This window comes from Schistosoma haematobium, chromosome 3 (assembly GCF_000699445.3).
Source record: "Schistosoma haematobium chromosome 3, whole genome shotgun sequence".
In the NCBI taxonomy this organism is placed as follows: Eukaryota; Metazoa; Platyhelminthes; class Trematoda; order Strigeidida; family Schistosomatidae; genus Schistosoma; species Schistosoma haematobium.
The window spans coordinates 34,003,503-34,018,587 of record NC_067198.1 but is presented as its reverse complement, the minus strand read 5'-3'; the positions used below and the strand labels follow the sequence as shown (position 1 = coordinate 34,018,587).

At 41.7% G+C, this 15,085-nt stretch overlaps 1 protein-coding gene across 1 annotated transcript; it reads right to left on the bottom strand.

The window, feature by feature from the left end:
- Positions 1-483: 483 nt before the first annotated feature.
- Positions 484-6,017, bottom strand: TLCD2 (TLC domain-containing protein 2; the record flags this gene model as incomplete). Its single annotated transcript, XM_012939734.2, has 5 exons — positions 484-1,589; positions 5,373-5,544; positions 5,575-5,657; positions 5,689-5,771; positions 5,806-6,017. 5 exons carry the CDS (start codon positions 6,015-6,017, stop codon positions 1,306-1,308), a joined length of 834 nt encoding a protein of 277 aa, XP_012795188.1. The 3' UTR covers positions 484-1,305.
- Positions 6,018-15,085: the final 9,068 nt, after the last annotated feature.

Here is a 15,085-nt window from a genome sequence, read left to right as displayed (position 1 = left end):
TAGGCATTATTCACTACGAAATGTGTGAGAATATAGTATCAGTATATCTTATTGGCCTCTAAGCTGTAATCATAGATATAAAATCCTAACTGAATAGTCTTAAGACATACTTGTACAAGTTAGGACATCAACTACATATTTCATCATATCTACTTTCTTGAAGCGATCCTCAGAGATAGGATATTGAAGAATTACATGATGTATTTATATTTTTGTTCTAATGTATTTCGATGGAATTCCATAAAGAACCAATATGTCGACTTTCGGAATATTTATTTAAGCTTATGAAAAATAAATGATACATCTGTGTCTATACGCTTCCCTCGTGCGAGTTAGGCATTCGTAGCATACGTTTATGAAAGGAGTTCACTGTAGTAACATTCTACATGCAAACTTGCTAGCTGGAACATCTACAATGAATTTAATCAATGGTTGCAGATGTATGGGATTATGGTCAAAAACCGGCCGCTGTTAAATCACTTCTACGTTTCCATTATTCAGTTTTGCTTCTTTTCGATTAAGCTTCTCGTGTTTACATTCCCACTGGAATTGAATTTCATTCCTCTCCTCTGTTAACGTATCGGAATTTAGACTGATGCCGGGTGCCAGGTTTTGGTAGGAAGATGGTAACAACCATCCGTTAACATAATCTTAAACGTGTACTAATTACATAATTCGAATCCTACTACTGATTATTCGATCATCACAAGGTAATTAGATCACAAGGATATAACATCCTAGCAAGTTTAGATAGAACAACAGACAAATCTAACCAACGCCATCGGGAATTATAACTAATTTAATTAAAAATCAAAATGAACGTTGGTTATGTATAAATTTATTCATCTGAATAATGGGTTTAGAAGTTTATTAATTATTTCTAGCATAAAATTATGTAATATAGAAAATATCAAAACAAATAAAAAGTACATTAACATTAAATCCCCCTGAAATAGTATGGACTCTTATTCCTAACTCTGCAACTACTGACCAAAGTTAGTGAATAAACGCACTACATAAAACTTGTAGACACATAGGTGAACAATCAAAAAGTAAAGAGGATAGGGAAGTATTGAAGTAATATCACAGATAAGACAGTGAGTCATATTGAGGATTAATATTACACTGAAACAGAATTATAAAAGTACAGGTTAAATTCGCAAATTTAATTGACAGACACTGTAATGCTTATTTATACAGACGAAAAGATGAAATATTGTTTTACATAATGTTTCACAAAAAGGATTCTTCAAAAGTCGAATTAAAAAATATATACGGTATACAAAATAAAAGGACAGAATCATCTTAATGTGCAGAAACATAAGATGAATGCACTGACAGATGAGGTTTCCCAGGTGCACCTGTACTAGAGCCAGCTGCAGAAACTAACAACGCTGCACTGGAAACTGTATTGTTTGTTAGAAAATCAGAGTAAACAACCCGGATAAACAGAACAATATTCATAACCATTAACACAGCAAGGCCAACTGAGCCAAGGCAGTAGTATCCGAATGGAACTCGATCTCGATTAATGACAATCCAACGAGTCATCCAAGATAATACCATGAAACGGAACACAATAAATGAACCTGTAAATGAAATTTTATTGAAACAATTTATGAACAGCAGGAAAGTTAAGAAATATTTTGCATTTAGATGGTGCTGTTTTGACGCGTGACGTATTCAGGTTTTTAACATATACGAATTTAGAGACAATTAAATTTGAGATGTGAAAGAAATCTGTTTACTACTACATAACGACGGTACATTGATTAGAAACTGGTAAGAAGCAAGCTTTCTGACTCAGGAGATCAAAACAGAAAAACTTGGATATAATTTGAAATCAATAGATATGATACATGCATCCACTTTTCGGCTTTTCTTCAGTTGTAACATAACGTGACACGTTATACTGTTTATTAACTGTATTTACTTATTGCACTTGCCTTTGATATTATCTTAGTTTACACGGCTTTCCCCTAATTTATCCTTCATAGTTTGCTTAGACTACTCGAAATATTATGTTGATCGTTCCAATTCAACCTTTTGTAAACTTACGTAAGATGGTTATGGTACCGAAAGATTATTCAGCCGATTTAAAGTGCACACAAGGAGTACTTCTGTTAAACCACAACACTGCAATATAAAGTTAGTGTCTGTTTCGAGCTGAAACGTATAATTACTAAGCCTGGAAACGCATGAAGCAGAATGGGTTTCCAAGCACTTTTAGTCTGACTTTAGATAATAAAGTGAATGATCGTATAAACAGCTTTACTTGTTTAGAAGTTTCCACCAACCCACAGTCAGTCTCGTGTGCTGTCAGTCAACTATAATCAGCGAAGAGCCCCCAAATGCCCTGGTACCGCCGAGGGTGGGGAGAGTGAGCTCTCCTCGAAATGCTCACATGCTACCACCTACTACGAATACTGAAACAGTCTTTCTGAGACCACGTGCACCATTCAAACAGGCCTCCATAAACGTTCGCACATGGATGCAGATCGGACAACAGGTAGGGTTGGCTGTGTCTTTAGAAGGTTTTAATATCGGCGTCTGTTGGCTATCCGAGACTCGAATTCACGACTTTAGTGAAGCACTACAAATTCGCCCTCCATCTGCCGCTTCGAAAAGCCTGTTTTACGTGCGTTTATCCGGGGACCCTGAGGCATCTTCGTCTGGTTTTGATGTCGAACTAAGTGCCAGAGCTGAGGTAGCACAGACAGATTAGATACCCATTAACAGTCGGTTATGTGCTGTTAGATTAGAAAGTCCCATCAAAGTAAGAAGAAATCGGTGTGAGAAACGATGTATTTTCGACATCGCCGCCTATGCTCCGACAGATTGCAACACGAATGTGATCAAGGAAGAGTTCTATTACCAATTAACTGCTCTTCTACAGAAAGTGCGTTCGACAGATATTGTAGTACTAGTCGGAGACTTGAATGCTCAGGTCGGGCGTCTAGGCACAGAAGAAAGTCGTTTAGGTGGCTGATCGGGACTTGTTGATCGCACGTCATATAACGGTGACCGTCTACTGCAACTGTGCACATACAACAACCTGTTTCTAGCTAGCATTAACTATTGTCACAGTCATCGCCGATGTACAACCTGGCGTCCTACCTCTGTATCTTAAGCCTGGATTCAGATTGATCACATCACGATCAACCGCCGCTCCTTTTGGAGTACCTATCCGAGCCACTGACAGCAAGAAGTCTGGTGTGAACGAAATAACCTGTGAAGATGACGGGATGCCAATCACTAACATCTACCGTCTTCGACGATGGGCAGTTCTTCGAGGAACAGTTCAACTGGTCCGCTGCCCCAACAACATCGATCAGACTGTCCTGCTTACCATGACCAGTGACGACTGATCCACCAAACCAGGCAGATGTCTACAAGGAATTCCAACTCTTGAAGCGCTATAAATCACCAGGCCCAGATGAATTACCTCCGGCCCTTTTTGAAGATGGTGGTGACATTCTGGTTAAGGGGCTGACTGTTTTGTTTACAAAGGTTTGGCAGTTAGAGAGTATCCAGCATCATGGAATGAGTCGATAGTTGTCCCTTTCTTTAAAAAGGGTTCACATCGTTTCTGTAACAACTAACGGAGGATAAGTCCACTTACGATTGCGTCCAAACTATTGGCTTCCGTCCTACTTCGTAGGTTGTTCAAAACTCGGGGAAGATTGACCAGCAAGGAGCAGGCTGGCTTTCGTCCTGGTCAAGTATGTACTGACCATATCTTCGCCCTCCGCCAAATGTTAGAACACCGTCATACTTATCACAGACCATCAGGGCCGACTTCGACTCGCCGGACACGACTATGCTCTGGGATTGTTTATTGAAGAAGGGTGTGCCTGAGAAGTTTATTAACATCTTAAAAGCCCTATTTACAAACACCAGGTAGAGTGAGGGCATACAACCACTTTTCCATAGTTCTATTCGAGCAGTGGGGTTAGACAGGGTCGCCCAATTTCACCATTCCTCTACAACTTTGCTATCGATGACGTTCTGGAAACAGCTCTAATGGATGTAAGTAATGACTGTGTGGATCTGTTGCTTAGAGAATGACTTGTCGACGTTGAGTATGCGGATGATATTGTCTTACTGTGCGATAATACCCAAGCCAAACCGCACGCAATCAGTTGGCACTTAATGTCCATAGTTTTGATATGTGCCTTGCACCTCCGAAGTGCAAAATACTTATAAAAGACTGGCGGGACTCTGATCCTGCACTCACCTTAGGTAGTAAACAGATAAAAGTAGTCGAGAAGTTCGTGTATCTGAGTTCCTGCGTAAGTGCAGGTGGTGGCGTGAGTGATGAGATCAATTCAAGTATAGTGAAAGCCAGAGCAGCTTATGTCAATCTGGGCCATCTTTGGCTGTAAAAGGTAGGATCTACAAAGCCTCGGTGAGAGCAGTTCTGCTTTATGTTTGTGGGACCTGGCCTCTCCGAGTTCAGGATGTCAAACGACTTTGTGTTTGATCATCGTTGTCTTCGAAGGACTGCGGACATCAAGTGGCATTATGTTAGTAATACTGAAGTTCCTCATCGTATGTTTAAGTACAGCGACGACAATTCAACTGATGTCACTACCTTGAAACACTGACTTCGGTGACTTGGGCATGTTCGACGAACGTCGTCCCAGAGAATTTATTTAAACATATAAACATTGGTACAAGGAGGCACCAAATAGATACGCGCCACATAAATCATCCGACTTGTGTGAGGGCAGGATACTGCCCGGGTGCCCGAACAGAAGCAGGTGGTTTTCTCAGGGGCCACACCCGGAGCCTTCGACCTAAAGGTCTGATACACTAAGATATGAATTAAGAAAGTATTAAGATGAATGAAACTTAAGGTTTGTGGTTTTACTATTGAGTACCAAACATGTTAAGTCAAATCTTGTAGAGCGAGTATCAGAATTTACTAAAACCCAAGCTGATAAATTTGAGGGCAAGGTCTTCCTAAAATTGATTATCTGATAGAACATTCTAAACACTAAGACCTAGAAGCTCTGGCCTGAAATTTTTTCCGGCATGCCATTGAGTACAATGAGAATTATCCTCAAGAATATTGCGCCATCAGCTACCTGACGACAAATTAGTTGATAGGGCGACTGTGGTGATTTATAATGGGATGAGAAAAGTTAAATTTTAATGGCAGGTGATCTACGTGATGCTTGCATTTCATAAGTATTCAAATTTCAAATGAAATTTCATTAGAATGTTCTTGCATGAAACTTATTATTTCCGATTTTCTAATACATCTCGTGCAAGATGTTCTGTAAAATCAATAGTAAGTCACTGCTTACAATAACGCATAAAAATCAAGGTTTAGAGAAATCACGATCGACTACAAAGCATAAACTCACTAATGTTTAACAAACAAATGGCACGAAAGATGGGATTTCTTTTGGGCACATGTAAGTAGTTCATCGCCCTTCGCAAGTGCAAGAAGATTGAGTTAACTTCAGGAAGAAGCGAAACAACCGCATACCCAATATAGTTGCCAGATAATAATGCAGATGAGAAGCACAAAAATATCTACAAGTAACTACGAATATACATGCTTACGACAAAGTGATGCACCAACAACTCAGCCGTAGACCGATAAGGATGCAGGATAGCCATATGTAAAGAGTCAAAAATGAAGTAACCTGAAGCATATGAAACAACAAGCTAAGTTACCAAGAGAGTAGGATACCAGAGAAATAGATCGCCATGTAGACAGGTTTATCAAATCGGTTAGGAAGTCGGGTTCGAAGTAAAACCTTGAAAAACTCAATTACCTGTCAAGATACCTACGTTGATAAAGACCAAATCCCTGATACAAAGGCGTGCACAAAAGATACACACGTGTTTTGCCAAATAAAATGCTGTCTCTGAACATATTTTGGCTTTGATTCTTGATTTTCAAATAGTTCATGACGAAACGGGTTTAAACATTTCGCGATTTTATCCACTAAAGCATGCACAACGACGGAAAACAAAATAGCAGACGCGGAAACAGCGAACATGGACAAGTATGTGACAAAGGTCGATGTTCACCACTCTGTAATCAATATACATAAACAAAAATTGCTATTAGGATTCCTCGAAATATAGACCTTAATAAATGTAACTTAGTATCCAAACCTTAAATCTTGTTATAAGAGTATGTTTCGGTCATAGATGAATCTAAATGTTATCTGCTAATATCCTGAACTAAAGTTACACAAAAGGGATTTCAGGGCTAGATTTTACATGCTGAAGATACAAGTACTCCGGTTAACATTATATACACGTGAAAGAATGTAAAATGGAGGTGGTAGAGTTTGTTCCACCAATCATTTTACGTCTAGCTACGTCCAGTAGCGGTAAACAAGTTCCCGAAATAATTAGTCCTCGACATTGATGCTAACCCCATTATTTCTCCTGGACGCACCCTAAGTGAAAGCGCTCTGTCACGCGTCCGGACTGGATAACGATTAGGTACTCTGTGCTACGCATCCCTTGCAAAAAATTCACAGCTAAGATCAAACGCTTCTCATCATATAAACAACTTTTTTGAATATGACTTCGGACTCACTAATCACTGACTTCTGACTTGACCAGACAGCTATCCTTCGATTACAAAGGTATTACAGACTAAAGCTTTGGCAAACCCCGAATATCTGTAGTATCTTTAACGTCAACAAAGGATATGATGGTTCCCTTTTTAGCATGTGAAGTTTGAATGCGCTCAATTCCGTTTGTATGTGAGCCATTTTTCCATCGTGATTGATCACGATCACCTACTTGCAGAGCTCAAAGATATACGTTGGATAAGTAGTGAAGACTTTTCTTGTATCAATAAGCATTTATGACACCTTGCCGCTCCGTGATTATATTGTAAACTGATGGAACATTTTGTCATCATATCAAATGTTAGGACCAACACATTTGTTGTCGTCAGAACGTCGGCAGTAGCTGATCAATCGCGACCAAGCTCAACTAACATCATTCACAGGGCTAGTACAGACTGGTACTGTTAACCATTGGTATCGTAAAATACTATGAACGGCTAGTCCACCTCGGTCCCAGACAATGTGGCATCTTTTGTGACAATACGGAGCCAATATGACCTGATCATTGTGATTCCTCTTATTAGGAAGACTAAGCTGTATTATGCTGAGATTATCATCCTATCTTATATATAGGGCACATTTTATCCCAGAAAATAATTCCGAAGAACATTTACCCGTTAATGTATACATATCGCGTGCTTCGTTTCTCACCTATCTTTTATAAGCCTCAAGCAATTGACATTGACGCGTCTTTATCCTTGGATTATACTATTTTAAATATTGACATTCCATTGATCGTTACTCCCTAACGTTGCAACAAAACACCTTATATCTGAAATACATTACATACTCATAGTTTTTGATTCTAGGATTCACCCGGTTACTACTTAACAATAACTGTATACTCAGACAGTACATCTAGTTTAACGAGCTCTCTACTCACCTAGATTCAAGTAATACCAGTAAAAGAGAAACTTCACCAACTTCTGAGCCAACAAAAAGGAAGGCCATTTACATACAAGAGGAATAGCACTGGCTCCAAAACTGTGCCCTGGGGCACTCCACTAAGCGCAGTTCCCCAGCTAGATAACTTCGAGTTCACCCTTACTCTTTGTTGACGCCCAACTAAGAAGTCTTTTATCCACATCAATAAATTACCTCCAATCCCGATATGTCTTAACTTATATAACAGCCGGTTGTGCGGAACTTTATCAAAAGCTTTACTGAAATCAATGAAGGCGACGTCTACAGGTAGCTTTTGGTCCTTAAGAGCGCACCAGCTTTCACGAGCCACTAATAAGTTAGTGAGACAAGAATAACCTATTCTGAAGCCATGCTGCTTCTCCGAGAGGATCCGGTTTTTATCGAGATACTTAAACAGCTTCTTCCGAATAATCTTTTCTAATATTTTAACAACCACACTAGTTAGGCTAACGGGGTGGTAGTTCTCAGGTTTGTGTTTCGTGCCTGTTTTGAAGACAGGACTTACTATGGCGTTTTTCCAATCTTTCGGTAAGCGACCCTGCGTAACGGATAGGTTAAAGCATGTACTTAAAGGGTTCGCAACGAAGTTAGATAAATCCTTCAGTAGCCTAGGATGTAATTCATCGGGCCCCGTGGATTTACCTATGTCAAGCTTATTTAGCAGACCAAAGACATCGAGTTCTTTAATGGTCACGCTATCCAGTGTATGTATGGGGGATCTGTATACGCTGACGAGAAGGGCGCTTCTATGGTATACACGTTGCTAAAGTAGTTCGAGAACGCTTGAGCCTTACCAAAGTCGTCCTCCACTAATGATGAAGCAGTACTGTCTCCCCATAGAGCAGGAATATTTCCTTTTCTCCTTGTCCTTTGGTTTATATAGGAATACAAGCGTTTAGGACATTCTACGGATTCCTTAACAAGTTTTTCTTCGTACAATTTTCTAGACTTACGGAGGGTCGAGGCACAAGTGTTCCGAGCCTTTCGATACTGAGATTTTGACTCATCAGTCCCCAGTAACCTAAATCTATCCCACGTTTTCCTTTTCTTACGGAGAAGGATACGGACCTCCCTACTGAGCCATGGTGGTGAGTTTTTCGGCCCCTTTGGTATAGTCCAAGGGATGTGAGGTGTGGTAACTTTTAAGTATGAATTTCGAAATGCGTCCCAGGCCGTTTCAATGGAGGACTCCGGGTCTATTCTCCAATCTGTTAACGATGCTGAGTGCTTGATATCTGGTATGTTTGCTTTCCAGACGTTGGGTCTGGACTGGACTGACGCGTGCTCGTGACTGGCAGTTATATGGAAGTCGAAAGTTATAACTGCGTGGTCACTTTTACCTAGGGTGGCATATGATGGAGGTTCGCAACATCATCCTCATAGTGAGTCAGTATAAGATCTAATAAGGATGATTCAGTGTCCGGATCGTACCTTGTCTCTTCTTTCACATGTTGCACTAGAGCACATGTGATAACCCCATCAACTGGTTCCTGCTCGAAAGAATCTTCCGACGATTTAGTTCGCAGATTTTCCCAGTCTACCATAGGTGCATTGAAGTCCCCTAGGATTAGACATCGACCACTTTGGGGCCAAGTATTGAGACTGCTTAACAGGATTTCATTTGTCTCACAGCTTGGACTGCGATAGACCAAACCAATCAGCAGCTCTTGTCCCCTGCATTTCAAGCGGCAACTAACTAATTCACACGTCCCACTCTCATGGGATACACTATCGATAATGGCAAATGGGATAGCATTCCTAATGAATAGAGCTACTCCCTCTCCTTTGCGCTTTTGTGTTCTGTCGGCCCTTACTAACGTAAAGCCCTCGAAATCAAGTTCTATACTATCTATAGCCTGTGTCAGCCAGGTTTCTGTTACTGCGATTATATCTGGCTTTATAGAGTCAATCTGTACACCTAGTTCCGATCGCTTATTAAGTAAGCTTCGTGCATTGGTGTAACAGATCCGAAGCCTGTTTAAGTGCCTTCGTGCTTCACCCAGAGTGGCTTCGGCATCATTCTCTGTCAAAGTCTTACAACCCGAAAATTTACAATTTTCAGGTCCTTTTCGCCAGCGTCTAACCTATGTTGTAGTTCTTTCTCGGCTTTCCGTCTTTTAACACGGTCTGCCAACGGTAGGTCCTTTCGGATAAAGACTCCTGAACCCTTTAATTTGTGTCCATTTTGTAAAATTAGGTCACGTTCGTTTGAAGAGCCGAATACTACTTTAAGCAGTCTGGAATGATTTAGTTTCAAGTCTGCTAGACTCCCTAGTCTATACACCTTTAGCAAGGTGACCCCAGTCATATTTTGAGTCATGAGTTGATTAAGCAGCTGCCTAATCAGTACAATGTCATGCTCAAAACGAGCTTTAGGTTCAGAGCTATCGCTCTCCTTAATTCTATGAAAAATAGCTGATCTGTCGCTATGATCAGCTTTCGATTTTTCAACCACTTTTACGGGGGCAGGTTTCCCTTTTATATCAATACTTTTCTTCCTTACAACCTTTACCCATTCGTCAACGCTGCAGGTAGAAGCAATAGCAGTTGCGTCAAACCTAGTGTTGGGTTTTGGGGTTGTCGACGACCTGAGGGGTCGTGTTATGTTTACCATTTGAAACCGATCGAGCCTTGCGATTGCGGCTCCTAGGTGTTTCCTGTTGGATCCCATCTGGGAGACGGGGAACAGAAGACCCTACTTTTCTTGAGCTTTTTTCTAAGGCAGGCCCCTTTGGAGACTGCTTTTCCTTCTTTGACGGGCGTGAGTCATCTATCACCGGACTCACCTTAGTTTCCTTCACATTGATTTGCGTGTCAACAGATCGAGTGCTGTTTGACGCGTTCCGACTATGCTTGTTGAAACACTTCTTTGCAGCATCAACCAGTGAGATGGCCTCGGTTAACAAGCTGTTTGCGTCCGAGCAGCACTGTTGACAAAGCCACACACAACCCTTCTTACTGAACCGTTTGAAAGCAGCAGGCGTTAAGTTCGTGCAAACTTCGTGGTACCAGCCTTTGCACTCGTCGCACTGCATGCCGCTTTCAACAGGATAACGACAACCTGGGCGTTGGCAACTGCTTTTTTTACACTGTCCGGTCATTTAGGAGGGGTTTTTTCAATATGCGATGATACCCAGAAACAAAAAAAATTAACAATGACCAAAAAAAGTGAAGAGCTGTAGATTGCTAGGACCAAAAGTACTAACAGATACAATTGAAAAAGAGGTACTAAAGAGTACCAACGACAAAACAGTAAAAACGATACTTTAGTCAAATACTTTAACTGAAATAAATTCAATTAAAGTGAAAAACAGTAGTCTCGATACGTAATAAACGATCAAAACAATGAAATTTACTCAGCGAGGAAAAATACCACTGTCCTTTAACTGATCACATAGAGGGAAAGATCAAGCGAAACAGACCTGGTTACGGGGTTCATGTGACCAGTTCAAGGATTGTTTAAAACACTTTATTTTTTTCTAAAATCAGACTTTTAATGCTTCGTTCTGTTGATACTCAAGGTCGCGCAATGAAAAAGAGTAGTAAGTGTATGTTGGGCATTTTTTACTGGTGGGGATCACTTTTTGCAGACTCCTTAGGTTGACGTTTGTCAAGCTTAATAAACTAGTATTCCTCTCTGTCACATGTTTTTATGTGATCAATAATTAGTCTGTACCTACCTATTCTTTTTGCGACTACTAAGAAGGCTCTCCTATCTTTCTCGGCCTTTCGTCTTCTAGACAGATATCTTGGAACCAAATGCTACTACAGCATTCCAGATTATAATCCATGCTGTCTTCTTGTACATTGTTATCTTAAAGGCATTGTTCCTAATATTTAGCTGTCCCTGGACAGTCTTCATTCAGATCTCTGGTTTAGTGTAATATATCGCAGTGGCCACACACCAACCCTAAGACACATATGGGTTAACTTACGGATTCAACTACAGTTGAATTTTAGGGAACTGCTCTAACAGGCTTTTAGGATATCTTCAACAGGAACTGAAAACCCTACGTTTGACGTATATTTGGCAATGCGGCGAGACTCCAATTTAAGGACGACCTTTGAACGAATCTTAAGTGACCTTGACAATTATTAGCCAATCAAATGGTTCAAATGGTTGTGGACGGAATAGAAGCTTTCGCTTAACAGGCTCCCGTGTCTAGTAGCAGGGGATCACCAAATCCTCCAGGCAGGAACCTAGGTATGTTAACAATAAAAAAGGAAAAGAAATTGGTAAATCATAATGTGATGCTGACCTTGGTCCTTAAGAATAGGTCAAGTTGCCTCTTGAAGGACTCCTGAGAAGTCGCTTGGACTAGCTCGGCCGGCAGCGAATTCCAGCTTTTGACAACTCTTAAGGAGTAGAAGTTGTGTCTACATTCCGTCTTGCTATGTTGTGTTTCCAGTTTCTGGGTGTTACCCCTTAGATTATTATTCGAACTAAGCTTAAGTAGGTGTTTAAGAGGATGTCCAGAAGTGTTAAGAATACTATAAGCCATTAGTAAATCACCTCTAAGACGCCTATATTCTAGTGGGTAAAGGTCTAGTGAACGGAGGCGTTCTTCGTAAGGCTTAGATTTGAGTCCTCGAACTGATTTCGTGGCTCGCCGTTGGATACGCTCCAAAGTGACCTTGTCCTTATGGAGTGAGTGGGGGAGTACTATGTTTCCGTACTCTAAATGGGGACGGATGAAACTATTGAAGATTGTATGGAAAGTTCGTCCGTCAAACTGTCCAAAAATGCGCTTCAACGTTACCAGTGCAAGGTTTGCTCGGAAGGCATTTTTGTCACAGTTAGCGTAAGACTTTAAGTCATGGGGCACCAGGACTCCTAAATCTTTTCGACTTGGGATACTACTAGAGAGGAGTTTCCTAAGTTGTAACTGTAGTTTGCGACATGTCGCAGATGGACTACTTTACACTTTGAAGTGTTAAAGGTAAGTCCGTTGTCGTCTGCCCAACTTTGAAGTCGCGTCAGATCCTCCTGAAGTGCCTGTGTATCGTCTTGGTTGCGTATCTCTCTCCAAAGTTTCACGTCGTCGGCAAAAAGTAGTAAGTCTGACGTTACCTGTTGAGGAAGATCATTTATGTAGATCAAGAAGAGAAGAGGCCCTAGTACTGAGCCCTGGGGGACCCCACTAGGACATTCCATAGCCTGAGATAAAGTGAAATTAACCCTAACCTTAAAGTGTCGATTTTTAGGTATGAAGTAAGCCAATCGATTAGAGGTGGTTTGATACCTAGTCGTTTGAGCTTGTTGATAAGACACAAGTGGTTAACCTTATCAAAAGCTTTTGAGAAATCAAGGTAAATGACATCAACCTTTCCCTTGCAATCGAGGATGCTTGTCCATCTGTCCACCGCAGTCAGCAGGTTGGTTATACAAGAGTAACCCTTCCTGAAACCATGCTGTTGGGGTGAGAAGAAATTTAAGGACAGTAGATAGTCATTTAAACCGTCGCATATCAGGGACTCCATGAGTTTTGAAGGTAATGACAGAAGAGCCACCGGCCGATAACTTGAAGGTTCATTGCGTCGACCACCTTTGAAAATTGGTGTGATGTGAGCCAACTTCCAGTTTTCCGGTAATTTGCCTCGGCTAAGCGAGTGTGAAAACATCACGCTAAGCGGCGTTGCCAGGATTGAGGCTGCCTCCTCAGTATGGCAGGATGAACCATATCCGGGCCAGGAGAAGTGTCAAGTCTTAAGTGCTGCAATTTCCGGAACACCAAGTCAGCGCTTAGGTCCACTTCAGAAAGTCCTGTGGAGTTGGAGATGAGACTGTCGTCAATAAAGTTGATGTCAGCCGGTTGAAATGTTTGAGAGTAATGGGCCGCCAGAAGGTTAGCGGCGTCGCCATCGTTGTTGGTCGGGCCGTTAAGACCAAGCAGTTGAGAAACTCCTGTTTTGGCTTGACGAAGAGAGGCTGCATAACGGAATAGGCTTCTAGGGTTAGAGGCGAATTTGTCCATAAGCTTTGTTTGGTACTGAAGCCTGTCTTCTCTTATAGCCTTCGTGCATGTGTTCCTGATATGTTTGTATTGCCTATACGCTCCATCGTTATTAGTTCGTTTGTATTCCGCCCAACAGTGCCGTTTGCGGCTTAGGAGGCGAAGGGTACGGTTCTTGATTACTGTAGGTGGCTTGAAGCTTTTGGGAACCGTTTGAGGAACTGAATGGTCTGTAGCACATAAGAGCGTGTGCAGTAAGAAGTCCCAATGACCATCCACATCGATTTGAGGGTGAACATCCCAAACCACCTGTTGTAGATAGTCATGTAGAGCTGGCACATTCAGCCGTTTAAAATTCCAACGCAAATTATTGTTGGGATACCTTAGCTTAGTTTTGATGACAAAACTGAAGGCTATGACGGCATGATCGCTCTTTCCCAGAGGAGCCAGGATTGAGAGGTTGTCGACTAGGAATTCTTCGTTAGTGAATACACAGTCTAAGCGCGATGGTGTCTGACTGTTTCTCCAACGAGTTGCCGACCTCACATTTTCATATAAGCCCAAGTCATCGATGAGGTTGAAGAACCGAGCTTCAATTGAGTTGTCGCCTCCAGTGTACGTGTGTTCCGCGAAGTTGACTCTGGGGAGATTAAAGTCCCCTAGAATCAGGATGTGTGTGAAACCGAGACGGATAGAGCGGGATAGTCCTTCCAGCATACGACTATCGTACTCGGTGTCGGCAGTTGGCTTCCTGTAAATGACTCCGACTAGACACCTGGAAGTACTAGACAATCTTACAGAGCACCATATGGATTCCTCAAGATTGTTAAACTCGAGGTTGTGAACCTGGTGCACCTCCAAGCAAGAGCTTATGTATATGGCTACTCCGCCCCCAATTCCTGTTTTTCTGTCGTTGCGGAACAAAGTCATCCCAGGCAATGCTAACTCTTGGTCCGAGAACTGAGAAGATATCCATGTTTCAGATATTCCTATCAGATGGGCCTTATTAGCGTTGCTTAGTTCACGTAGTTCATCCAGTTTGTTTGGTAGACTCGCGGCGTTCATATATAAGCAGTTTATGCTTTCAATTTGGAACGCGTGAGCTTCGTCCTGTTTTTCTGTATGAACCTTATGTGAATGGACAGGTAGCCCACCTATGTGAGGTTTGCCGAGGTGGTAGGCCCTGTCCTTTACACGTTTTTTTATCGTTTAGACAGTCCACAAGTGGAATGGTCAGCTCCAACTTGTCTTTGTTCTTGGTCCTAACTTCGTATGGCCTATCCGGGTGCATGTGGATTCCAGATGGCAATCGACGTCTATTAGCACGAAATGCTTCCAGAACTGCAGCCGCCATGTGGGAAGATGGGAAGGTTATCTTCATTAGACGGGGTCTAAGATCACCGTCCTTCTTGGCTAGTCTCGTCACATGCTGAGTCAGTATGTGTTTGAGCCTCAAGGACTGTTTGATGAATTTCCATTCCCTGATGTCAGAATTTGATTGAGTAGGGTCTGCATTTTCCGGTATACCTTGGACAATTATGTTTCTTCCGCGGAAAACTTCTCACGAGATTCTTTAGGGACGTTTCGTATGATACTGCGCTC